The following is a 25,829-nucleotide window of genomic DNA, read 5'->3' on the forward strand; positions in this document are numbered from 1 at the left end:
CAAGCATTCAAAACGTGCATATTGGGTGTAAAAAATACAAACGAAAACAAAAACAACTACGAAAACAAAACTCGAGCATCAACTACCACGACACCGCGCTCAGATGTGCACGCGGTTGCGAGTCAGAATCCAAGACACAACTTCCTCGAGCAGAGGGAACTGGTGGTAGCGGGCAATGCTGAGGAAGACGCGCATCGAGGAAACGAGCGGCGCGGTGGCGAGGGTGTTGCGCCACTGCCCGGAGCAGCCGCAGAAGCTGGACATGTTGTCGCCCTTGACCTGGCCGCATGTCAGGCACATGAGATCCTGCAGCTGGAACGTGACCGAGAAACGCTGGACAATGCTGGTGAGCTGGGACTCGATCGAGTCGCGGTTGTACTCGGCGTTGCAGTCGACGCAGTGCCAGGCGCCGCCGTTGGCCGCGAGCAGCTCGGGGTTTCGGCACAGATCGAGGTCGCGACAAGAGTTGCACGCTTCGCAAAAGACCTCGCAGAGGGTGAACGAGCGACACGGGTTGCGGAAGACGCTCTCGGGACTGAACTCGCGTGCGTTGATCAGCCGGAGCAGGCTCTTGCGCATGAGCGACACTTCTTCAAACAAGTCCTTGTCGAGCGCCAGGACGTGGCACACCGACTTTGTAAACTCGAGCGCTGGATTGTGCAAGGGCAGGTACGAACCGGGAAGTTGGGGGAAGTCGACACCAGCCTCGCTCGACGAAGAGTCGCCCGTCAAGGCGTTGTGGATTTCGCGCACAATCGAAAACAGGCGCTGGGAGATTTGGGAGCGCACCAACTTGCGCGAAAAGGCGACCTCCGACTTGGCAATCTGCAACGCAGCCTTCTTGCCCTTTGCAGGTCGGCCTCGGCGGCCTGGCTTGTCTGAATCGTCCATGTCGTTGGGGTCTTTCGGGCGATGCTCTTCCAGCACCCATGCCGCATGATCGTCTTCTTCTTCTTCTTCGCCAGCGTCTTCGCCGTGGTCGTCCTCATCTTCCTCCTCCTCGTCGTCGTCCGCAGCGGGAGTATCTTCGAACGCATCGAGGCCAAATGCGGGGCGACCAGATGCGGCAAACGCTTCATGAGGATCAAAGTTTGGATCGGCATCGTTCAGCCCCGCGCTTGCTGCTGCCGCCCGAGATGCAGCCATTTTGCGCTTCAGCGGCGTTAAACCATTTCCGCGAGCAGTGCGCAGCTCCAGGCGGTTTTGGTACACGGCGTGCATAAACTCAGTCACAATGACGTGGAAGGGCTGCTGCGTCGCAACGGGCAAGTACTCGGCCAAGTTCCAGTGCATGTCAAACACAATTTTGGGCTTGCGCTGATGCCGGTGATGCTGGGAAGACCGCTGCGAGCGCTTTGTCTGATGATGCTGGGCTTCGTCGGGTTCAACATTCATGCTTTCGGCGTCGTCGTCGTCGTCGTCGGGGCTTGCATCCTCGGCTTCTTCAGCTTGCTCGCCATCGTCGTCGTCGTCTTCCTCTTGCTCTTCGTCAGCATCATCATCCTCGGCATCGTCATCATTGTCGTCGGCGTCGTCTTGCTCGATAAGCTCGCCTTCGTCATCATCCTCGTCGCCATTGTCCAATTCGTCACCTTCGTCGTCAGATCCGGGACGAACACGCTTGCGACCTTGATCCGCATCGGCATCGGCATCGTCGTCTTCGTCGTCGCTGAACACTGCGCGCTTTTTGCGTTTGCTGGGTCCAGCAGCAGCCCTTGCCGCTTCGGCAGCGATACGACGCTCTTCCATGAGCTGCTCGCGACGCCTGACGCGCTCTTGGCGCGCTGCTTGTCGCGCGTCCAATTTGGCATCAGCGGCAGCAGGTTCAGCGGCAGATTCGGCGTCCTGTGCAAAACTTGCGTCGTCCGCCAAACGGCGCGAAACACCCGTTGGCTTGGATGCCGACGCCCCCTTTTCCGCTTGCTGAGAGCGACGAGGCGTGGCTGGCGCCTTGGAAGGCGTTGCCGGCATGGACAAGCGCCCGCCGTCCACACTCAGGCCCGAGCCGCCATGAGACTGCGCCAGCAGCTGGTTGAATGCGTCGCCGAGCTGAACGCCGCCATAGTTGGCCTGGTCCATCCACAGCAAGCCATCCCACCAGTTGGTCGCGGTGATTTCGATGCCACCAAACAGGGTTTTGTTGCGCACGTTTTTCACGACGTAGTCCACGTAGGCAACAGCGTCGGGCAAGGTGTGCTTTTTCGTGCTCAGCACAATGCGGTTGAAGCTGGCATACACAATGGTAGCGCCAAGGCGACGGAACTCGGCCAACAGCTGCAAAAACAGTTTGCGCATCATGTTGGAAATCATCTTGCACAAGCCGGGATCGTACAGGCTGGACTCTGGCGATTTGAGCCAACGGTAAAAGTGCACAAGCAGGGCGTCGGCGTAAAAGTTGCGGTGGTGCGTGACCTCTCGCAGCCAGGTGTGCACTAGCGATTTGAGCACACGGAAGGCATGGCCGCACAGGGCCGACTCGTCAAATGTGGCCGAAAGCATGTTTGCCGCGACGTTCATGCCAGCGACCTGCTCTTCCATGGTGCGAGCAGGCGCCATGTCAAAGCCAGCCACCACGCCAGCACCGCCATCAATGTCGTTCACGTGCGCAGACTGCAGGACAGTGTTGACGGCGAGGCGGGCGAGGGACAGCTCCACGCACACGTGCGGATAAGCTCCTGGCACGTTGAGCTCGACCACTGGGGCGGACGACGACGGCAGTGTGCCACTTTGGCGTGCAGCGTTGAACGAATCGAACGACGACGCATTCGTCGTCCCGTCCAGCAGTGCAGCAGCTTCAGCGTCGTTCGCCGTCGCAGAAAGGGCGGCGCCAGTGATGCCAGCGTTGCCAGAGCCGCCAGCGCCTCCTGCTCCCCCTCCGTGGTGCGCAGAACGTGCTGCTGGGGGCACAATCTGAACCTCGCCAGTCAGCAAACGCGAGTCATCCTCCTCGCGACCACCAAAATCGGGCAGCTCGCCCTCGGCATGCATCCACAGCAGAGAGGCGTTGTTTCTCAGGTGACGCGCGTAAAACAAGTCCGCTGCAACCAGCCCAGAGTCTGCTGGAAGATTGCCCAAGGGAATGTGGGCGTAGCGGGCAAAGTTCAACTGGAACTCGACGGTGCGGTCAATCGAGAGGAATTCTTGCATGAGTCGACGGACAACATCGCGGTGCCAGCCCAGGGACGGGTAGACGTTGTCTTGCGGATGCTGTGGACAAGTGACCACGGGCAGATTGCGGAGCGCGGGAACGCCATCAGCAGCCAACGCCGCGGGCGGCACGACAGACGAAGCAAACACAATTGAGGGACCAGGGCGGTCGTCCAAGTAGGTGGCAAGGATGCGCTGCAAGGCACGGTGGGCCTGAGTCGTCGAGATGACTTGTCGGACTTCAAACTCCACGTCCTTGCTGGGCAAGATGGCCGCAACTTCGGCCTCGTCCTCGGCCTCGTCCATGCTCGTCTCCTCCTCAAACGAGGCTGCGCGCTTCGAGCGGCGTTCTTCCAGCTGGGCTTTTCGCACGCTGGTCCAGTAGTTTTGGTAGATGCGCTGGACATTGGGCATGTCGTGGGTGTTGCGATACGGATCAATGACAAGCACGTACGCGCGTCCGCCCGTCGCCACGCCTTGACCAGCGGCGGTGGATCCGCTGGGTGCGCCGTCAATAAACAAGCCAATCATCCCACGGGTATCGCACTGAGTGTACGACAGGAAAATGCGGCGGAAGCTGCCGGGCTGAAGATAGCCGCACTCGCCAGTCGTGCGGTACGTCAGCTGGTCGAGCGAAAACGAGTCGGGTGCTGTTGTCAGGTAGCGGCTCACGTCGCGCTGCACAGAGCACACACATCCCAGCTGGATCAGCGCACGGGTGAGCAGGGGAAGCTTGAGCTCGTACATGCCGGCAATGTTGGGGTCGGTGAATCGGTTTAAAATCTCCTGCTGGCGCTCGCGAAAGTCGACCTCGGGCATCGACACCTCGTAGAGGGTGTGGCACTTTTGCATGCGAGGCAGAATGCGCGTCACACGCGGGTATCGGTTGTCGGGGTTTGGGACAATCATGTTGACGTAGAATGTGCGCGGAATGTCGAGGTGCAGCGCGTGCATCGACCCTGCAACAAGCGCCCAAGCTTTGAAGCGTCCTGGCAGTTCAGTTGGCTCGATCTGCATTGGTAGAGCAATCGCCGACAGACACACAACAACAACAACAACAACAACATCAACAACAAAAAATCAAGGAAAAATTGAGACAAAACCAAAGCGAATCGACAGCACAAAATGCCACAACAAAAAGAGGCCATACCGTCACCAGATGCCAGGGACTTTGCAAAAGGAACCGCGCTTGGGTCCGCAGCATGGCCGCAATGCCAGTGGTCGGACCACGCGGAACGGGCAGGTTGGAGGGCATGCTTTTGAGCGTGTTCTCAATGTCCGCTTTGTAGCGCTTGCGCTCGTCGCGTTGGAGTCGCCACTTGCGCTTTTGGTACTTGATCCACGCTTGGTAATCCTCGCTTGGATCGGGCGCCGCGCCAAGGATTTGCCGCCAATCGCGCGTATCTTCTGCGGCCGCTGCAGATGCGGCTTGGTTGTCAGCACTTGATTGTTGCTTTGGTTGCTGCGAATGCTGGGAGGCGCCGTGCCGAGCGTGACCAAATCCTCCGTTGCTCGAGTAGGCCACAACCATCGTGTCAAGCTTGGATTGGACAGCGCCGTCCGCTCGTCGCTTGGCGTGCTTTGTGACCATTGGGCGCTTCATGGGAGCCTCGCGAGCTCGACCAGAGAGCGTGTCCTCAATGTCGACGGTGGCTGCACGCAATCGTCGATTCTCGTCCTCGAGCGATTTGGATCCCTTGACAGTTTCCTGCTCTCCATCCAGCTCTGCGTCGTCGCCGTCACGATCGCCGGAGTGCTCCGACTCGACATTCATCGGCTCGGCAGCGTCGGCCAGCGGCTTCTTTGGACCGCGGGCGAACATGTCTGAGATTTTCTTTTGCTTGAACACGTCGTTCCGCGCCGAGATGCGCTTGTGCAGCCAGTCGGGATGCGGGATGCGCGGGACGGGATTTTCGACGCCCTGCATGGCTGCCGGAATGGTGACAATCTTTTGCACGGCAGAGCCAAGCCGCTCAATGTAGTACTCCCAGTCGAGAACGCTGCGCAGGTCCATGTCGGTGAGACCGGGATCCTTGAGCCAGCGGCGCAAAAAGTGGCGCTGCACGCCTGGACGTTGCTCTTGGAAGATGGCGAGCGGAACGGCGCGCTCCGTGACGGGTGCGCCCACGGGTTTCTTGGACACAATGAAGCGGCAGGCCAGGCCCTTGTCCTTGACCATGTCGTCGCCCAGAAACTCGGCCAAACGCTTCGCTGTGGTAATCGAGGTGGACTTTTGAGCGCCATACTCTTCGAGCATGCGCGACATGGAGCGATTTTCAGAAATCAAGTCGAGCAAGTCCTCGTCGTTCATGTCCACTGCACGCGTAAAGAGCACGTCCAACCAGTGGTTGGCAACATCGCCGACAGCACGGTAGCACTCCTCCAGGGATCCTCCCTTCAGGAAGGTGTCAAACACTTCCGATTGGAAGATTTTGATCAGCTGGAGTTCGCCGCGGCGCTTAATCTCAAAGCCCTTGAGTTCAGCGAGGGTGCCATTCATGTTGAAGACGGCGTAGCGCTTCTTGAGCAAGACATCCTCCTCCTTGGACGAAGGCAAGATCATTGCTCGGTACGGGCCGTCGACCTCGAAAAAGATTGAGTTTTCCGTGCGCGTCGAGTAGTTGCCAGTGGCCGGATCAAGCGTCTGGTACTGGTCGTTGGTAAACTCATCCGAGACCATCAAGTTGAGCATGGCGCCGGGATAGCTGATGACAACCTTGGAGCGCTTCGGATCGGTGGTCTTGAACTCGACATTTTCCGGGAAGGTGCCTGGCAGGATGCACCAGATACCGTCCGTGTCGAGCTCGAGTGGTCGGCCAATCTGCTCGACAATCTCGCGCGCCTTGGTGATGATGTGGGCACCGGTGTGGCACACGATGCCGGCCATCTCCATTGAAAACCAGCGGGCGCCGCGACGCATGACGTAGCCGTAGAACGAGTTGAGAATGCACTTGTGCGCCAGCTGCAGCGACTCGTACAGGACTTTGCGGTTGGTGGCACGCTCGATTTCCGTGGCGTTGCGTTGCTCGACGGCCTTGGCGTAGTTGCCCTGCCAGGTCTTCAGCTCGCGCTTGTACTGGTAGCGACGGTCGCGGAAGGCCAGCACGGTGTTGACGTAGAAGGGATTCTCCCTCATGCAGACGGTGGACTCGCGCTCTTCAATCTTGGTGATCTTGTTCTTCTTGTACGCGTTCTTGATGTACTTTTTCAAGCGATCCTTGAGCAGACTGACCTGCTCCTCGGAAGGCAACTCGTGGTAGCTGCGTGTCGGATCTCCGGGCTGCAGGCCTGGAACACGCTCGGCCTCGAGTTGCAGCTTGATCATTTCGTACTCGGAGCGCGTCGCGGGCAGGTACTCGCCGCGCCACAGCCACTTCATGCGCCGTTGGCAGTTGGACTCGGGTCGGTTAAAATCGCAAGCCGCGCACGTCTCCTCGTCGACAAGCGACGAAGGCTGCAGGCGATTTGTCAGAATAATGTTGGGGTACATTGCACCGACGTCCAAGTGGTAGATGAGCGGTCGTTCGAGCCGATTGGGTGTGTCGCGAAGCGCGCGCAGGCGCGAGTGCACCGCTTCGACCATTTCGTCCATGTTGGTGACGGTCGCAGGGTCTACGCCGGCCTCGGCGCGCAGGGTGTGCTCCAACGCGCGTCGAGTATCACGAATGAGCGTTTCGAAGGCCTTCGGTTCGAGCTTGAACTTTGAATCCAGGTCGCTGCGAAAGACGCCAGACTCGAGGGCCTCGACATGGCCACCGACGTACGTCTCGCTGTCCAGCAGATGCCCGTTGAACATTTTCTCCGGGTCGGTCTCTTGCTTGTTGGGCATGATAATGTTGGCCTCAAAGGACTGGACCATGAGCAGCGTTTCGCAGAGGGTGCCAGAGCCTTTCCGCAAGACCTCGTCGGGCTCCATCGGAATGATGTTGCACATGGAAAAGATGAAAGGGTGCACATAGGTCATGTACAGGTAGTACGTCGCGACGGCATCCGAGACGGAATAGTTGGCCAGAGTCTGGGGCTGCTCGCTCGCCATCGGCACCATCTCCTCGGGGTCGAGTTCGAGTGGGTTGTAGCCTAGCTTGGCTTTCGTGACGGCCTATTACATGAATTAGAACGAGAGAAGGAAGGCAGTGGAGGAAGAATGAGTGCGTGGTGCGAGAGGAAAACACAGGCAACAACAACCGCAACAACCACACCAACAACACAGATCAAGAACTGCGTCTCACTTTGAGGCCCTGACTGCCTTGTGGCAGGTAACTATCACGCTTGACCCAGCGGAAGGCATCCATGTGGATTCCGGGACGAGACTTGTACTCCTCGTTCGAGTCGGGTGCAAAGCCAATTTCTTGCAGCATGCTCAAGTCGTTCGCTGCCGCGCGTGCCTCGATGAAGGGCCAATCGAAAAAGTCACCGTTGAACGTCACGTAAATGTGCGGACGCACTTCGAGAATGTGGTCAAACCATCGTCGAATCAGTGCTTTCTGTTTTTTTTTTTTGGGGGGGGGGAGGAGTTGCAAGAAAAGTCGAAAAAGTGAGACGACGAAGCGTACAAGAGCACAGTGTGACGTGCATCAAAACAGGCATCACACGAGTCCAAGCACTGACCTCATCTGGAACGTTGATGCAGATAAACGGGCCGGGGAATTCGGGCTTTGGCGTGTACTCGAAATCCTCAATGTCGTCCGAAACAATCTCGCGGTTGATAATCAAGTAGCCCTGACGATCAATCATGTACGAAATCATCATGATGTGGTCGGACTTGGAATCTGGAAACTTGAGCTGCTGCTTGGTCGTCTCGATGTCGAACGCGAGAACGATCGGGTCTGGGCGCTCCACGCGCTCCGGGAACAAGACGATTTGCGTCACGTTATTGACGACGTTCACGTTGTACCAGTGTCCCACGGTGATGCCTGGTCAAAGATGAGAGTAATAGGACGGCGTGAGTGCGATCAGTGAGATGCTACGAGCGAACCAAAACAACCCAATAAAAAAAAACCGGGGAAAAACAAAAACTCAAAGCGCTCCATCTTGCAGTACCTTTATCAATAGCAACTCGAATGTGATAGGGCACGTCGTATTCACGAATATCGGTCACGAGCTCTAGCATGTCTTGAGGGGCGCCGCGGCTGGTGTCGGCGGATTCTCCCTTGATGGCGCTGCGACGACGAGTTCAAACAAACAAAAAATGGTGCTTGTCAGAATCAAACGCTGTGTCGAGCAACTCTTCGTGTTGCAGCTGGGTCTCGTGATCTCCATTCGTTGTGTTTTTGCGCCGAGTTGAGTCGTTACCTGATGAATGCGGCCTCGCTGTACTTTGCGGCGCTGGCTTCGCGTTGGGCTGACTTTTTGGCAGCAGCCATCAGTGGCTTGCGCACTTTGAGGAGCTGTTGTACATTGTTGAATGTCAGCTTGATGTACAGCTGCTTGATACCGACGAGATGGTTTTTCTGTGGGGAAAAGGACAGGTCAAAGTTAAAAGTGAAGCAAATGCGCTGCGGTCATTTCCAGCCGTTTCAAAAAAGCAACAATCAATGCTGCTGACTACATTCCTCCCCATACGTACCAAGTCTAAATCTTCTTTGGCAAGAATCTGCACCGAGGAAACGGAGTCCTCGTACTTGCGCTTCAAGTACTGCTCCATTTCGGTTTCGCGCCCCTCCTGTTCCGTCGCCAACCATGAAACGAGGGTGAGTGAAGTGCCGAGATTGTTGCATGCATACCGAGATGGCATTGCTGTCAAAACAAGTGTGGCCTTACCTTGACGGCAATGAAAAAGTATGGCTGAAACTGCACTGTGGCTTTGAACCGCCCGCCGTCCTGTGCCAAAGCAACGATGATCGGGCAAGTCACCCAGATCGAAATAGGTTAGCACTTGCATACACCATCCATGATCGCGAGCGGATGGCCGTGCACGGAGGGCGCAAGAGTGGAGGGGGCTCCAATCCATGCGATCCAGATTTGGCGGGAAAACGTGGAATTTGGCGGGAAAAAACATCCAACAAAGACAAACAAAACTTTGGTGTTGCTTCTCTCCCTCTCCTCTGCTCCATTGACTGACCTCTTGAACAAAGTAGTAGTCGACGGCACTGTACGTTTCACGACGGTCTGCGAGGACACAAGCCACCAGCACAAACAGCATGAAGTCAGACGATCGCCCTTGTCTCTGCTTTCCCCCCCCCCCGCTTCTCTTCTCTCTCCCACCCCGATTCCTCCTCCAGCTCGCTCACCGGATGCATGTTGATCAGCCAGCCAAGTCGCTCGGAGGAACCAGTGTAGCGATCGTAGCCAAACTTGACGTCCATCGCGTCGTCAAACTGGAGCCGCGCCGCCGCGTCTGCGAGCTGCTTGTCCTCCGCGCTGATCACTGCATCGTCGCCAGCACCACCGCGACCGCCAGCAAAGCTGCCGCTCATGCTGCCTTTGGGTCTGTACTGGCCTCGGCGGGCAGGTCCTCCTCGCCCTGCGCCGCCACCGCCTCGGCTCTTTCCGTCTCCAAACGCCATTTTGCACAAAGATGAAGACTGATTTGGGACCTGTCAAATCTCAGATCATGATTGCATTGACTGATCGAGAAGTAGCTTTAAGGTCAAGAGTGTTGCTTGATGTGGACTTCCAACAAAGAGTGGTCGAACAGTGCTGGTTGAGACCAAAACTGCACAAACACTCGAAACTAACTTTGCTGAGCTGCTCTGCTTTTGCTCTTTTCTTGTTTGATATTGAGACGAAAATCACAACAAAACCAAAAAAGACAAAAAGACAAAAAAACAAGAAAAAAAAACAAAAAAAAGGGGGGAAGAGACAAATAACAACAAACAAACAAACAACGACAAAGACATGCGGATTTGGTAGGTTTTTAAGACTGTGGGAAGAGCTGGTTTGACAAACCACTCAAAAAAAAAGACGATAGTGAGAATACAACGACGAAAGCAAAGGCAAGGCAAGGCAAGGGAAGTAACAAGGCATCACAAGCACATGGGCGCGAGGGGCGGGAGGGGCATTTTTCAAGCAATAGTTGAGTGGCAGTGCGCAACGAAACAGGTTGATTGGTTGGCAAAACAGACCAACTGCGCTTATTTTGGTCGGAAATCGTCGAGCGTCTTGTAGTTGGAAAGAATGCTCTGCAGCTTGGCGTCGAGCTTAAGCGGGCGAGAGTCCTTGCGGTACTTGAGCAACGCCCAGAACTTTTCAATACCGTATTGGTAGCCTGCGAGCGAGCCAAAAGTTGCAAGGAAAAAAAAAGGTGAGCACAACCTGCGACGCATACATACCGTGACCACAAAACCACTCCAGAAACAAATCATACCAAGCTCCATGTCCAACAGAGTATCCGCCTGGAAGAGATCGAAAACCTCGGGACGGAATCGCTTCTCAAGACCGTAGCTGTAGAAGCGGAAGAGGCACTCAAAGCCGTAGCGGAAGCCTTCACGGGCATCCTCGATGGCAAGGCCACGGAACTGGTCAAACATCCTGCGGTTGAAGTTGTCACGCAGGAAGAAGGACCAGAAACGGAACAGGGTGTTCATTTCCATGGATTGGCCAACACCAAGGCGCTTGCGATCTGGAGAACAGCAATAAAAAACAAACCCAAACAAAAGACAAAGAAAAAAAAAAAAGTGAGCTTCAATCAGAACAAACAAATAAAACTCATCTCTGCACTCGACCGAGAGTCAAACTCACCCTTCAGGCAGGCCTGCTCGTACTTGTGGTACTTGTGCTGAACAAAGCCACCTTGCTTGAGCATGTCGTGCGTGGGGTGCGAGAACTTGGGAATCGAAGTGCCAAGGGCGTCCACGCTCGACGAGAAGCTCTCGGTGCGCTGACGGGACGAGGGAATGTCCGTGGGAGCGGATTGGGCGGGAGCCGCAGCAGCCGAAGAAGTCGAAGCGGCGGCGGCGGCGGCGGCAGAAGAGGAGGCGGCAGCCTGGGGTTGGGCAACCTGTTGGGGCTGCGATGCCTGCGGCTGCTGCTGCTGCTGCTGCTCGGCTTGGAGCCGTTGCTGAAGCGGGGAGCTGTCCAGCGGGCTGGCAGTCGGGGTAGTCTCCTGCGGGTGGAAAGGACGCGGCGACATGAGCCAGCCGACGTTGGATTCGATCGGAGGCTGCTCGGAATACTTGGTCTTGGCCTTCTTCTTGCCAGCGACGTCGGGAGAGGCCAGCACGTTCTCCTCCTTGCCGGTGGGGGCGGGGTAGAAGCGGGGGGTGGTCTTGGCATCCTTGGGAGTCTTGGGAGTGCGCGGGGTCATGCGGCCGGGGGTCATGGGCGTCTGCGGGTTGGACGGGGGCGCGACAGCTGCGGCGGCAGCAGAGGCGGTGGCCTCCGCTTGAGCCTGCTCCTTGCGGAACGAAGCCTCGTCGACGACCGACACGCGCGACAGGTGGGCCTCAATGTCCTGCTTGCGGTTTTCGTACGAGTTTTCGTCGTGCTGGTTGAGCATGTCTTGCTCATAGTAGTACAGACCCTCGTTGATGCGATCAGCCATCTCGGACGACAGAGCGCTCTTGGAGGTGAAGCTGGCCGTTCGGTCACGCTTGGTCACCACGTTGCGGTTTTTGCGCGGGGGAGGCGTCTGGGTGACGATGAGCAGCTTGGCAACGTCTTCGTCGTCCCACTCGCCGTCCGACTCTTCGTCGTCGTCATCGCTCAAGTCGTTCTTGCTGGACGAGCCGGCGCCGGCGCCCTGGCTGGAAAGATCTTCGTCAAACTGAAAGTCGAGCTCCTCGACATCCTCGTCGCCAGCGGCAGGCTTCTTGGCGCCAGACCGTGCGGAAGCCTCGGGCTTGCCAGAGTCGTCAATCGGATCCTTGAACTGAATGGACTGCGAAATGCTGCCAAGCGACTGGCGCTTGGACTTTGGCGGGTGCTTAACAATGGTCCAGTCTTCAACGACCTCGTCGTCCGAGCCAGCGCTGGTGGCGGTGGCAGTGGCGGTGGCGGTGGCGGGAGCAGCAGCGGCGGCGGCGGCGGCGGGAGCAGTCGCGGCCAGGGTCGCCTTGGGCACAAAGGCCGAAAAGTCGCCGCGCTTGCGGAAACTCAAGCCGTCGGCCGAAAGCTCGACGGGAACAGAGTTGCTCATGGCCGACTTGATAAACTCAATGTCCTGCGAGTGAATGCGGACGCGGTTGAAAGTGGCAATCACCGAGACAAGAATCCAGCCCTGCGCATCCATCTTGGAGAGGAGGAATTTGTCGCGAAGCAGGTTCTCCACGCTAAAGTAGTACTCAATCTGGCGGCGAACGAGGTCGCGGCGAGTCTGATCGTCCATTTGCACGGGGGCGTAAACAACGGGCTGGAAATACGAGGGCGGCGCAAAGGCAGGGGCGGAAGTGGCAGCGACGCTGGCAGCGTTGTTGGCGCCAGCGGCGGCCTGCGCGCCTGGCGCAGTGCCGAGCAGCGCTGGTTGCTGGTGGCTGTGAGGGTGCGCAGCCGACCCGGCCGAGGACGCAGCGTTGGCGGCAGCAGCGTTGGCCGCCTGAGCAGCAGCAGCCTGGGCAGCGTGCTGGGCAGCGAGCGTTGCCGACATTTGCGGGTGGCGAGCGTTGCGCGACGAGTTGTTGCTGTTGTTGTTGTTGTTGTTGTTGCTGTGGGCATTGTTGTTTGAAGACACGCCACCGGCATTGCGGGCGCGGCTGTGGGACTGGTTGCCACCAGCGCCGGCGTGCGAGTTGTTGCGGGACTGCGAGTTGCCAGAACGCGGGGCCGACGAGCGAGCCTGCTGGTTGTGCGCCTTGCCGTCAGCGGTCGTGGCAGCGGAAGCAGCAGCAGCAGCAGCAGGGGTGGAGGCGGCAGCGCCAGAGGTAGCAGCACCTTCAGCAGCAGGGGTGGCAGCGGCGGACGAGGCAGAGGCACCAGAGCGGCCGTTGCCCGAAGAGGAGGGACCACGACGGTTGGTGTTGCTTGTGCCGCGCGAAGCACCGGACGAGCCAGAGCCAGAGCCGGAGCCAGACTTGGCGCCCGAGCGTTGTGTGTTGTTGGATTTGGAGGACGACGAGCTGGAGGCGTTCGACTCGCTCGCGTGGTGTTGTTGTTGCTGCTGCTGGCTGTAAGAAGGAGTGTCGATCGCCAGCGGAGTCCACTTGCTCTTGCCACCAGCAGGCTTTGGCACAGCGGCGGCAGAAGGAGCCGTTGCACCGTTGCTGCTGCTGGAGGCTGCGGGAGCCGCGGGAGTCTCGGCAAGCGTGGGCCAGGCAGACGCGTCGCCGATGGGAGACTTGGTCTTGGTATCGGCAGCCTTGGCGCCCTCAGTGGGGTTGGTCGCGGGTGTGCCGGGACGCTTCCAGGGGTTGACGGCCGGGGCGGGCGCGATCGTTGCGCGAGCAGGGGCAGGAGCGGCGGCAGCGGCAACAGGAGCAGCAGCAGGAGCAGCAGCAGCAGCCGGTGTTGCCGAAACGACGGGGGCAGTCGCGTCGGTCGCAGGCGCCGGGGTGGCAGCGGCAGCGACAGGGACTTCCGTCATTGTTGTGTTGTGAAAAAAAGGGGGGGGGTTTTGCAACAAGCAAAAGAAACTAAAAGGCTCGAGTCTTGGACCAAAGTGCAGCGCCTTCTGAGGCTTAGTTTGTTGCTGTTTCCTCGCTTTTTTTGATCGTGTGTTGTTCTTGGCCTGTTGTTTGCAGCACGAAGGGACACAAACACAGTCAAAAAAACCACGGGTCGAAGCGTGTAGTTTCAGGTCCGCGGGATTTCGGCAAAGAAACTGTCGCCCTATGAAAAGAGAAAGTTTCCAGACAAAGAATCGTGCAATACAAACGATGAGGATTCGGAAGGGTGAGTTGAGTGCAAAAGAAAGGACCAGCTGATGATGATGAGGGACAAGACAAAATACGAGGAACGATGACGCGTGGTTGCGACAACAAAGACGACGACAAGAAGACCAGGCTCCAGTTCGAAAACAAGCACAAGAGGAATATAGCGGAAGAAGAGTGAAAAAGAGTGGCAAGCGATGAATGGAAGGTCGGAGCGTGTGAGAAGAGGAGAGGGACGGAAGCAAAATGGACCAACCACAACAAAGCCAAGAATGAACCTGCAAAACAAAACAAGAAACAGAAGAGAAAGACTAGCTCGGATTGCAATGGCAATTGAAAGTGAAAAAGTGGTCTCAATGCTCAGTTGTAGACCAATGATCAATGCAGCTGAAGCGAGCCGACAGTGGGGTGGAAATCTCGCTCATGCGCGGCGCTAGTTCACACGGCATCCGCCCAAAGACAGCAGTTTCCAACAATACAACAACAAACAACAAGTCGTCACGAGCGAGGTCGACCCGTCGTCTGGCTCAAGATCGAGTTGGACGCTCGCCACGAGGCCTCCTCGCTTGCATCGACCAACAGCAGCAGCAGCAGCAGCAGCACGCTCCATCAGACAGACGCTGCGCAAGAATCTCCCTCATTCTCGACACAAGTCTACCTTTTCTTGCTCGGGTTGATGCCCATCAGAACAAAGTCTCCTCATGTGGAAGAATCTCAAAACCAGCCAATGCACTTCCCAGCCAAAAAAAAAAAAAAAAAAAAAAAAAAAAAAAAGCGGCCACGAGGTTTTATTTTTTGGGTTTCTTTGGAAAACTCAATGGAAAAACTAGCAAAAATCCCAAAATCCCAAAATCCAAAAAAAAAACAAAAAAAAAAAGCTTTTTTTCGTTTCAATCCCGACGCTGAGCTCAAGAAACTGAAAGGGAGACCATTGTGTTCCAAAAAACACAAAAACAAAGAGCTGAAGGAACCGATGTATGAAATTGCCTTGAATCGAAGCTCAGCGGTGAGGGAGGGAAAAAGCTGGCGATCGGAGGAAGAGTACGAGTTGAAATTCGGAGACTGTCGCGTGAGAGTGAGAGTTGAAGGAAAGGGAAATGGGGGGAAAAGCGAAACGAAAAGCAAGCCATGCGGTGTTGCTTTGCAGGAAAAAAAAAAAAAAAAAGATAAAGACAAAGACGATAAAGAAGTCCATTTGTCTCACACAAGGAGAAGCACGGCTGCTTGCGGCTTGCGGTCGGATGTGCAAGAAGGGTGCGTGATTCGATTCAAGGCGGCAGGGTTTTGGCGGTCACACAAGGGAAAAGGACGGCGCTCGCGATCGGAAGGCAAGGAAAAAAAAAAATCGTGCTTCCTTGTTCACGTTGATCGCGCTGTCTCTCTCTCTCTCTCTCTCTCTCTCTTTCTCGGTTCCCCTCACTCTCGCTGACTCTTCGCTTGTCGATGGGGTCGGACAGCAAGTCAATGCGGTCTCAGTAGACTGTGATGCGTGCGTCGGGAATGCGCCGAAGGGGAAAGCCGCGGCAACCGCAAGTCGACAACAAAAAAAAAAAAAAAAAAAAACTAAACTCACAAAAAAAAAAGGAAAAAAAAAAAGAAAAAATAAGAATGGAAAAAAAAAGGTTGCAACAAACCAACGACCTCAGACAGGTAATCGGAAGAGCTGGAGTTGAACCGAATGATGCCAGATGAGTAGAACTGGTTGTGCATTGAAAAGAGCGAGAGGGAGCTCTTTTTGCGGGTGCTGAATGGTCGAGAAATGTCAAAACACTTTCACAACCAGTTTGGTAAGATCAACGACCAGCACACCTGAAAGCAAGGCAGGTGCACCCGCCACTACTTGCAAAAGTCATGGCAGATATAGTTGCCCATGCGTTTCGAGGCATCGCGCTGCTTGAGACCTCCGGAAAGGCAGGGATAATTCGTTTCGGCAAAACGCAAAGTTTGCTTGCGTGGTTGCTCCCCACCTCTGGGTGCTATCGTGCCTTTCTAATGTTGCAAAATTCACTGTGCAGTTGTTTTGTTGAACTTTGCTGGTTTGGTAGATATTTGGCCAAAGTTTTTCGTTTTTTGCCCTGCAAGCGTTTGTTTCTCCAATAACATTGAGAAGGCACTTGACAAGTCATGACGGCAAAGACTCGACAAATCTCCTCCACAATTTCAAGCCACCACAAACAGAGAACGATTTAATTTTTCTGAAAACCACGGGTCTTTAGCAGCATTTCCAAGCTCTCTAACACGAATCGAAACTTTGTCCGAACGAAAAAACAAAAAACAGTTTCTGACGTACTCCCGCTCCACCCCTGCCCGAACGACCATAAATAGATGGCAATTTATTTATACTGCAAACCACCAGTCCGGAACAATCATCCGAAGCTCTCCGGCGCGAATGGAGCCCTGTTTAAAAACTGTCAGACGGAAACAAAGCCGGTCTTTCTTCCAGCTTCATCCTATGTTGCTCGCAAGCCAGTTTGCCCCCGTACAAATAAAACCCACACCCTCTAATGTCACCACTAAAACAGTATTTCAAAAAATAACAACGACAACTTGGTGCATACCCAAACAAAAACACCCAAAAACACACCAACAAGAAAAAAACCTAGACAACTGTTTCAAAAAAAGAAAGAGCACTTCAAAAAATTATATCCGGACCACGTACGAGTCGGATTGGGTCACCACACGAACCCAGCGGAAGGAAGGGGCGTAGGACGAGGTCTTTTCAAAGACGCGCAGATAGCGGATCTGGAGGCCAGAGCAGATGTGCATGGGAATTTCAAACGTCATGCTGATGGGGCCCATCTCGCGGCGCAGGGCTGGGACAATGGACGCGTCGGGAACAAACATTTTGCATCGAATCACCTGCTCCGAGCTGCCGTTGACACGGCGAAGCGTCCAGATGGCCGTCTTGTCGTTGGCCTTGTACTCGGCAGACTGGCCGACACCGTGTGCAATCTCAAACGTGCAGCTGTTGGTCGACTTTGGCAGGGGAATGCGCACGACCATCTGGTTGGCGGCGATATTTCGAGGAACCTCGCAGCGAAGTTTGAGCACCAGGTCGATGCGGGTGCCGGAGACTTGTTCAACGAACGGGGTGATTCGGAATGGCAGCGGGAGCTCTCGGGTGAGGCGGTAGTTCATGAGCACCACCTCGCCGTCCGTCGGCACAAACGCAATCGTCTGGTCTTGCTCAAACTTTTGCAACGACACGCTCTCGTGGAAGTTGACGTCGTCGAGCACGACCGATCCAGCACGGCCACCGGCGTCGCCTCCAGCGTGCGCCTTCACCACCAGATCGTCGTTCAAGCCGATGCGGATGGTCGGCGAGCCGCTGAGGAAGGACTTGAACTTGAGCATGCCGTCGACGTCCGAGCGGAGGACTGCGCCGTTGCTGCCGACCAAGACGGTGAGCTTCTCGATGAGGTCGACAAACACCTCGTTGCGACGCGTGCGGGCCTGGTCGTAGCTGACTGCGATGGGCTGGTTGGAGGCCGTCGCAGGGCGCGAAACTTGCTCCGCCGAGGTCGCAACTGCCGCTCGCGAAAGGGCGCCCAAGACACCCCCCGCCGAGCCCAACGTCATGTCGGTGGGGTCTGCCGGGACGGCGATCGGCGTGTTGTACACGAATGTCTTGAGCATCTCGGTGGATGAGCCCTGCGGGTAGCCAAAATCGAGCATTTCGTCCAGCAGCTCGTACACCAGCACAAAGTTTCTCTTGAGCGACTCTTCGTTCAACACACCACAGTAATCTGGATGAATATGGATGGGAGGGGGGGGGAGAGAGGGGTGAGTAAACAGTCGAGTCAGTTGAAGCAAAAACTCAACGGGACAACGGCGCTCGTAGTCCCACGGAGGGGTTTGATTCGCACCTGTAAATACGCTGGCAACGCGATTGAGAAAGTCGAGGACAAACGCAGGAGCGACGTTGAACTTGGTCGAGCAGCAGAAGAGCAGCCCGTTGCGCTTGACGTACAAGAACTGGATGCTCTCAATGTTCTGTCCAAAGGCGACAAACCGTCCCAAAACATCAAAAGGTGCAGATTTGCATGGGCATTCCAGATCAGTGGGCGGCGTGGCGACTGGTGGAGTGGAAGTGGTCGAACGAGAGCGAGCAATCGAAGCGACTTACAAAGGCTGGAGGAGCCTCGCCGCCAGGCCACGACTTGAGCTTGCGGAAGAACATTTCAGGAGTGCCACGGACGACATCACCGCGATCTTGAAGCCGGCGAACGGGAGCGGTCAGGGGCGGCGGCGGAGAAGAGCAAGCAAGCAAAAGGGAAAAAAAGCAAGCGAATTAGTTAGCGAGGCGTAAGGATTTGAATGGTTAAAAGCGAAACATTGCGCATACAGTCTTTCAAGATGAGCGTATCGCCGCGCGCGCTCAGCACAAAGAACTGTGAAAGCATTTTGTTGGAAGATTGAACCACCACACAAAAGGAGACAAATGAGAATGAACACGACTGGATGTGAAGGAGATGATGGAGGACGTGGTGGGAAGCGAGCGGGGGCGTGACAAACGTAAACAAAACAAAGAGCTGTCAAAATGCTGAGAACCGCAGAACTGGAAAAGCAAACAAGAGCACAAAAAACGCTTGCTTGCTTCACACCCACGTTCTATGATGGTCTGCAGTGAATGGTGCAGCTCTCCATAGCTGTGAAGCAGCACAATCACAAATGTTCGACTTTGAGCTATCGGAACGCTCGCAATGGAACGCTTTAGCGACCGCTTGAAAGCTCAATACATCTGCAATGCATCTCAGACCAGTTGGTGAGCTATTTGGACTCGTCCATACTTCTCAGACTAGCAAATCCAGTCACTTTTTCTCAGCCTTCTCGCCAACGTCTCCATTCTGACTTTCATCAACACACACGCAACTTCCTTCCTTGATCCAGATCCACTGAGAATGAGCGTGCTAACGGCAATGCCACGGCGGGCATGGCGCTCAGTGGCGCAGCTGGTCGCTGGGACTGGACTCGGGTCGAGGTTGGCATCCGGCAGCTCGACCGGCGCCACACTGCTGCCTGGATCATCGTCGCTTGCGATCGGCATGCCTGGTGAGCACCATATTGGTAGCGGTGGTGGCGTCGACGACGCGGCGGACGACGAGGACGAGACTGGCGCAATGGAAATGCACTACAGCTCGAGCGCGACTCGCCGTGGAGCGACCGCCGCTGCGTCGTTCTGCCATGCCGTGGCTGCATCGTCAGTGTGCTCGGAAGGCACTGCCGACGCGCCGGCGTCCGAGCGCGCAGATCCACAGCTGATGACGCCAAACCGATTGCCGAGCCTGGGAAAGCTCAAGTCCGCTGAAGTCAACGGGACGACAAGTGCATCCTCGAGCGGAGTGTCATCAACTGGTAGCGCTGGTGGCAACATGGAGCACCAAGGCCAGCATGGATTGTCGTTTGGCAGCCTGGAAAACAAGAACTTTGATATCGAAGCTGGCAGACTCCCATCTTTGGCAGCCTACGACCCGCCTACGGCAGTATACGGACGATGGCTGGTCGCGGATCCATGCGGGCTGGTGTGTGCCATCATCACGCAGATGCTCGTCATGTACGCGTGGGGCGTGATGATTTTCTTTGTGTGCAGTGACGGATTTTACGAGCTCGGCTGGGACACGCTCCACATTGTTGCGTTTTCAACGGGCTGCTTTATGGCACAGTGGTCGCATCTGAAGGCAATGATGTCCAATCCTGGCACTGTCCCGCGCGGGCTTCCGGACTTTGTCATGGAGAAGATTGACCGCACAAACCCGATTGCTGTCAACAACGAGATTGTGACCAACTGCGTCCGCTGCAACAACTACAAGCCGACTCGCGCACATCATTGCAGTGTGTGTCGGCGGTGCGTTCGGAAGATGGATCACCACTGGTAGGTTTCCTTTTTTTTTTTTTGAGAAGGTTGCGAATGTGAGATCGCGAGTCTAACCGTACTGCGTTTTGTGTCTGGGTTTTTGCTGATTATGCGTCGACTGGATCATGCTCGCTGCGCTGATGCTGGCGTAGTCCATGGTAATTTGATATGATAGGCGTTAGAAATGTGTTCGGAGTGTTCTCATTCCCAGATGACTCACCCTTCTTCTCTCCTCTGGGTTTAGGATTAACAATTGTGTCGGACAGGCCAACCACAAGTACTTTTTGCAGTTCGTGTCTTACATTCTCACAATTTGTATTTATCTTTTGGTGACCATTTCGGTCAAGGCCATTATTTGCGTTCGCAGTGTAAGTCAATCAGCTTCGAGCAAAAAAATGAAGCGCAGCTGGGTCTGGGCTAACGCTCTGTCTCGACATTCGGTTTATCTTTACAGAGATGGGTCGGGTGCGAAAAGTGGGCGATGGCAAGCGGAGGCGCAGCGCTGATCATCTCGGTCATGTTCGAAGCCGCTTTGTTTGGGCTCTTTACGTCGATCATGCTGGTCGACCAGGTGTGCAACCTGTCGCAGGACGAAACCGGCATCGAGCGGCTGCAACGACCCATGGCGACGGTCGTTTCCCAAATCACCGACGCCAAGAAGAAGCGCAGGCGAAAGCAGAGCACTGTTCAAGCGCTCGTTGAGGTGTTTGGCTCCGACCCTGGATGGCTTTGGCTGCTTCCTGTGCGTCCCGTCCATCCGCGATACAGTGCATCGCGGCTGGTGGCTCTATGATGATTTGTGCATTGCCGTTTGTTGTCGTTTGGGTTTGTGTGAATGAATGAATTGTTTTTCTCTCAGCGTTGATCCAGTCTCCATTGTTATTTCTCGTATGGTCAACCAGATTTGCATCTTGTCTTGTTGCTTCAATCTGCCCATCGCTGCATTAGTTCTTTCAAACCAGCCAACCCGGCCATTCGCGAAGTTGGCGCCATGGTGTGAATGCCACTTGCCGCTCGTTCTCTCCACCCCTAGATCTAGTAGACGCTTCTGCGGCACGGCGACCATCGATTTTGCAGTTGTTGCAGTTGTTTTGTTCTTTGTTGAATGTTCAGAGCAGCGTTGTGGCGTTCATTGTGTTGTGAAATTTCGTGATCAGAACTGACAATGAAGCTCTCCAATAATACAACACAATCCCAGTCATTCCTTTTTTTATTTCTTATAAATTTAATCATTTTGATCTGATCTGAGATTTTGGATCATCATGCTGAGACTCGTTGTCTTGGCGCCAAAACGTACACACGCTTCTGCAAATGCTCGCTGTTCTCGCGTTCACTCACTCACTCGCTCACTCACAAACGCCACTTTGTTTGATGCTGTATCTCTCAATGTTAGTCTCCACTGGCGGCGTCGTTGCGCCGTGGCTCGCTCGTGCAATGGCGACGCACGCGTTCCGAGACGCCCGCCTCGCGCTCTTCAAGCGGCACTACGAGGCCTCCGATGGCGCCACTCCAACGACCACCAGTGCTGGCATCGACAGTCGCTCATCCTCTGAGACTGCGATGGCTGCGGACGCCCGGCGCGGGGCACTCAAAGCGTGCTTCAAACCAGCGCGCGCAGACGCTGCTCCAGTCACTGTCGATCTCGCATCCGACTCGAAGGCGTCGGTGATCCAGCTTGCGAAAGGTACAAAAATCGTCGACAGACACAATAACGGGGGAAGAAGTTTTGATTGTGTCGCTTGGATTGGCTTGGAAGTTCATTGGGAAACTTCCACTCGAATCACTTCTGCGACGACGCGCTTAGTACAAGCGAAAAGGACTCGAGCTGAGAACACAGTGTTTGGGGGGTTTGACGAAAAGCTCGAGATGCCCCTTGCTGGTCTCTGTATCTGCCCAAAAAATTGCTCACTTCTTCCTGCTCCTTTTGTTTCTTTTGATTAGCCGCACTTGGATCAACGCTAGAGCTCGTGACATGCACCGTCAACGGCAAGCCGTGGGATTTGACGCGACCGCTAGCTTTATTCATCAACGAGCACGCACAGGACGCACCATCCAGCACATTGGAGGTGGAGCTGCTTTCATTCGACTCGAACGCGGCCAAGCATGTCGCTTGGCACTCGGCTGCCCATGTGCTCGGCGCTGCGATGGAAGAAGTGTACGGCGATGATGTGGTGCTGTGCGACGGACCGGCCATCAGCGAGGGTGGCTTCTTTTACGAGGGCATGCTTGCCAACGGAAGGGGCTCCATCTCGACCACCGACCTTGCCCCGCTGGTTGCCAAAGCCACGGCATTCATTTCGGCCAAGCACCCCTATCAACGTGTCAGCGTATCTGTGGCTGATGCGCTGGCCATGTTCCCGGAAAACCCATTCAAACAGCACTTTATTCGCAAAGCGGCGGCTGCTGCTGCTCCCAGCTCCCCGCTCATCTCCATCTATCGGTGCGGTGATTTTGTCGACCTGTGCCGTGGACCGCATATCATCAATACTGGGGTTGTGGGCGCAATCACCTTCCATGCCGTATCTGCAGCCGAATGGGCCAGCCCTCTGGCATCCGCCCCTGCTGCTCTGCCGTCGCCCATTCCCCTCCAACGCGTGTACGGCATCTCGTTCCCCAAGGCAGCAATGCTCAAAGAGTGGGTTACTGCACGCGAAGAAGCCAAGCTGCGCGACCATCGGCTTATCGGTGCAGCGCAGCAGCTCTTCATGTTCCACCCATACTCGCCGGGATCTGCCTTCATGTTGCCCCACGGCATGAAGATCATCTCCCGCTTGCAAGAGTACATCCGCTTGGCTTACATCCACTATGGCTATCAGGAGGTGTCGACACCGATCGTGTATTCCAAGGAGCTGTGGGAAACGTCGGGACACTTGCAGCATTATGCCCAGGACATGTTTGCCGTCACAGGTGGCCTGACTCCGGCTGCTCCTGCTGCCGGTGCTGCTGCTGGTGCTGCTGGTCACAGCCATCATCACGCCGACAGCGATGCTTCGTCTGATGCGACCCAGGCGTTGAAACCAATGAACTGCCCTGGCCACTGCCTCATCTTCCAGCGCAAGCACTACTCGTACCGAGAGCTTCCCATCCGATTGGCCGACTTTAGTCCGTTGCATCGCAACGAAGCCAAAGGTGCTCTGAGTGGGCTGACACGAGTCCGCCGCTTCCACCAGGACGACGCACACATTTTCTGCACACCCGAGCAGATCCAAGCCGAGATTTTGAACGTCCTGGGCTTTGTCCGAGAAGTGTACGGCCGCCTTGGCTTTTCGGAATTCACCTTGAAACTTTCCACCCGGCCAGAGTCGTTTGTCGGCAGCATTGAGCAATGGGACTATGCCGAATCGTGCCTCAAGGATGCTCTGCAGCAGACGTGCGGCAGCAACTGGACTCTCAACCCAGGGGACGGCGCCTTCTATGGACCAAAGATTGACATTACAATCCGGGATGCCATCGGGCGCCAGCACCAGACCGCCACAGTCCAGCTCGATTTTCAGCTGCCACAGCGCTTTGGCCTGCGCTACTTTGACGCCAACCAGCAAGCACACACGCCCGTCATGATCCACCGCGCCGTGCTGGGCTCATTGGAGCGGATGTTTGCCATTCTGATTGAGAACACGGCGGGCAGGTGGCCGTTGTGGCTGTCGCCCCGTCAGGTAGCCGTCTGCAGCGTCGATCCTTCTGTCAACGAGTATGCCGCCGAGGTTTGCAAGCAGCTGGAAAAGGTCAGTCTACGGCTGCCTGGCAGCGTGTTTGAAGTCAAGAACAACGTGACGACCGACTCGTCCGCAGCGACTCCCAATGGCTCATCGTCCGCGTTCGCGCTTCAAGTCGAGGCCGACTTGTCCGACAACCGCCTGAGCAAAAAGATTCGCGATGCCCAGGTCAGCCAGTTCAATTACATTGTGGTGACGGGCGCGCGCGAGGCGGCAGATCGGACGCTCAATGTGCGAGATCGCACTGGCGCACAACTCGGTACCATGTCTTTTGACAAGTTTGTACAACTACTCCACGATCAAATGGCGTAGGTTTACTTGTTTTTTGAACGGAAAAGCCATGGTACTAGACTCTTTCATTAAAGTAAAGTTGCACTACTGTAGCATGCGTTTCGCAGCAACATTAACATTCCATCAATCAACAACAAAACAAGAAAAGTACGTCTAATACTTCTTCTTGGATTTGCTGGCGGCAGAGCCACCCTTAACCATACTCTTGACGCTCATGCGACCCTTCTTGGCTTCCTTTGCCAATTCTTCTTCGGACTGCACAAGGGGGAAAAAAAACAAAAAAAAAACAAAAAAAAAAAAAACAAGACGGAAACGATGAGCACACACGTATCGTTCGCAACCAAGGTCGATCCATGAAATCACCCGTCTCACCTTTCGCTTGGACGAAACAACCCCGGACACGGTAAAGAAGTTGTCAAGACGCCCTTGTGTGGCGGTGCTCTTCAGATCGACGAGCTTGGCTGCATTGTTGCGAATGCGATCCTCGCTACAAACCAAAACCATTAAAGGTCGGAATGTAATCAACAACGCCACCAAACACTCACTCTAGCCCTCCTCCGTACCTAAAGCCCTTCTCCTGCACCATGAACTTGACAAGGCCTTCGACATCGGGCGCAGTCCACTTGAGATCAAGCTCCTCGCCTGGCGTCACCTCGGGTTCGAGGAACAAGGTACGGGCCTCGGCGAACGCCCAGTTGGCAGGGAGCGGGTACTTTTCAGTGTCGAGGTTTTTGATAATCTCCTCGATTGTCTTGTACTCTTGGATGAGCGCGTAGGCGCGGGTCGGACCAATGCCCTTGATGGACTCGCAGTAGTCGCAGCCAAGCAAGATGCACAGGTCGACAAACTGCTCCATGGTGAGCTTGAGGCCTTCGAGCGCACGGTCCAAGTTGAACTCCTTGATGGGCATTTTGCGCGCTTCCGAGAATGTCAAGTGGCGGAGCAAGACCTTGGAGCCGAACGTGAGGGCATCCATATCCTCGGTACCGGCCGCAAACACTGAGCCCGACTTGACAAGGGCCGCACACTGCGCCTCGGCTTCACACGGCGCCGAAATGTACGGCACGCCCATGAGCGTCAGGAGGCGTTTGCACTCTTCGTTGTGCTCTTTGGTCACCTTGACCAGTCGACGCTGGAACTTTTCCATCGTTTCCGACTCGCCGGCTTCCGTTGCAGCGTCGAGCGATGCCTGGGCTTCCTCTCGGCGCGCAGTGCGCTTGGCGAGCTGCAAGAGCGGCAAAAAATCGAATGAGCATTGATGCAAAAGAAGCGAGACATTACCGCAACAAACGTCCGCGTTCTTACCTCGCCAGACTTCATCACTGGTGGCTTTCCATCAAAGACATAGCTACGGGAAACCGAGCGAACATCAAGAGATCATCGCGAGTGAGACCAACGGAACAAGCAGCATTGAAGCTTATTTTCAATCCCATCACTGCTGAGAGGTCGAGACCACCGAAATCAACCAACTTACACGGGCTTGATGCCGTTTTCAAGCATGCGAATGGTGCGATAGAAGAAGCCGACAAGATGACTGTTGAATGGAAGCATCATTGGAAGCTGAGTGTTGATGACATTTCACCACCCCCCCCGCCATCCCTCATCCAACACTTCACAAGGCACTCACCTCGTTGTCTCGCCAGCATCGTTCATGAGCTGGTTGCCCTCGGAGCGCACGGCAATGAGGAACTGGTACATGCTCATCGAAGCGTCAATGGCGACCTTGCGACCAAAGTAAGCCTAGCACCACCACGCCACCGTTTCGACACATTTCAACAACAAAGATATATACACAAGTGAGTGCAGAGACACCGTTGCGGGTGGAGCGAGAGAGTGCGCGGAATAAGCAATGGCAACGAGTTGCAACAGTTGCAATTTTGGCGGGAAAAATTGGCGGCAAAACAGTCAGATCTTCTGTTCCCTTGCGTCCAGCTTGATAGGGGAGCGGAGTCGAAGGCACAATAGCACGCAAAAAACTCACCTTGATGACGTTCTCGCGAACGCAGTGCGGGGCTTGGTCGGCAAGCAACTTGGCGAGATTGTGAATGCCCATTCTGCTGCTGTTGTATGAATGAAAAGCTG

General features: G+C 55.5%; 6 protein-coding genes across 6 annotated transcripts; 2 read left to right on the forward strand and 4 right to left on the reverse strand.

The window, feature by feature from the left end:
• Window positions 1-99: 99 nt before the first annotated feature.
• Window positions 100-9,653, reverse strand: CAOG_07029 (DNA polymerase epsilon catalytic subunit; the record flags this gene model as incomplete). The annotated part of the gene is made up of 10 exons (XM_004343703.2): window positions 100-4,158; window positions 4,298-7,246; window positions 7,377-7,631; window positions 7,756-8,060; window positions 8,188-8,306; window positions 8,440-8,597; window positions 8,714-8,809; window positions 8,908-8,967; window positions 9,209-9,255; window positions 9,419-9,653. The coding sequence occupies 10 exons, from the start codon at window positions 9,651-9,653 to the stop codon at window positions 100-102; spliced, it is 8,283 nt and encodes a 2,760-aa protein (XP_004343753.2).
• A 284-nt stretch (window positions 9,654-9,937) lies between these two features.
• Window positions 9,938-14,188, reverse strand: CAOG_07030 (LARP2 protein). Its single transcript, XM_004343704.2, has 4 exons — window positions 14,146-14,188; window positions 10,828-13,848; window positions 10,454-10,708; window positions 9,938-10,354 (listed from the first exon to the last, which is right to left on the reverse strand). Exons 2-4 carry the CDS (start codon window positions 13,601-13,603, stop codon window positions 10,221-10,223), a joined length of 3,165 nt encoding a protein of 1,054 aa, XP_004343754.1. The 5' UTR covers window positions 13,604-13,848; window positions 14,146-14,188; the 3' UTR covers window positions 9,938-10,220.
• A 2,206-nt stretch (window positions 14,189-16,394) lies between these two features.
• On the reverse strand, window positions 16,395-18,335 carry CAOG_07031 (clathrin adaptor complexe medium subunit). The gene is made up of 4 exons (XM_004343705.2): window positions 18,235-18,335; window positions 18,016-18,101; window positions 17,756-17,882; window positions 16,395-17,635 (listed from the first exon to the last, which is right to left on the reverse strand). The coding sequence occupies exons 1-4, from the start codon at window positions 18,290-18,292 to the stop codon at window positions 16,530-16,532; spliced, it is 1,377 nt and encodes a 458-aa protein (XP_004343755.1). The 5' UTR covers window positions 18,293-18,335; the 3' UTR covers window positions 16,395-16,529.
• Window positions 18,336-18,709: 374 nt separating this feature from the next.
• Window positions 18,710-20,607, forward strand: CAOG_07032 (zinc finger protein). Its single transcript, XM_004343706.2, has 4 exons — window positions 18,710-19,761; window positions 19,896-19,901; window positions 19,988-20,111; window positions 20,198-20,607. Exons 1-4 carry the CDS (start codon window positions 18,791-18,793, stop codon window positions 20,534-20,536), a joined length of 1,440 nt encoding a protein of 479 aa, XP_004343756.2. The 5' UTR covers window positions 18,710-18,790; the 3' UTR covers window positions 20,537-20,607.
• Window positions 20,608-20,962: 355 nt separating this feature from the next.
• Window positions 20,963-23,840, forward strand: CAOG_07033 (Tarsl2 protein). Its single transcript, XM_004343707.2, has 3 exons — window positions 20,963-21,036; window positions 21,137-21,427; window positions 21,685-23,840. The coding sequence occupies exons 1-3, from the start codon at window positions 21,006-21,008 to the stop codon at window positions 23,766-23,768; spliced, it is 2,406 nt and encodes an 801-aa protein (XP_004343757.2). The 5' UTR covers window positions 20,963-21,005; the 3' UTR covers window positions 23,769-23,840.
• CAOG_07034 (flap endonuclease 1-B) lies at window positions 23,795-25,825 on the reverse strand. Its single transcript, XM_004343708.2, has 7 exons — window positions 25,729-25,825; window positions 25,375-25,487; window positions 25,222-25,281; window positions 25,053-25,095; window positions 24,311-24,972; window positions 24,120-24,234; window positions 23,795-24,002 (listed from the first exon to the last, which is right to left on the reverse strand). Exons 1-7 carry the CDS (start codon window positions 25,798-25,800, stop codon window positions 23,901-23,903), a joined length of 1,167 nt encoding a protein of 388 aa, XP_004343758.1. The 5' UTR covers window positions 25,801-25,825; the 3' UTR covers window positions 23,795-23,900.
• Window positions 25,826-25,829: the final 4 nt, after the last annotated feature.

Source organism: Capsaspora owczarzaki (assembly GCF_000151315.2).
Source record: "Capsaspora owczarzaki ATCC 30864 unplaced genomic scaffold supercont2.13, whole genome shotgun sequence".
NCBI classification, from domain to species: Eukaryota; class Filasterea; order Ministeriida; family Capsasporidae; genus Capsaspora; species Capsaspora owczarzaki.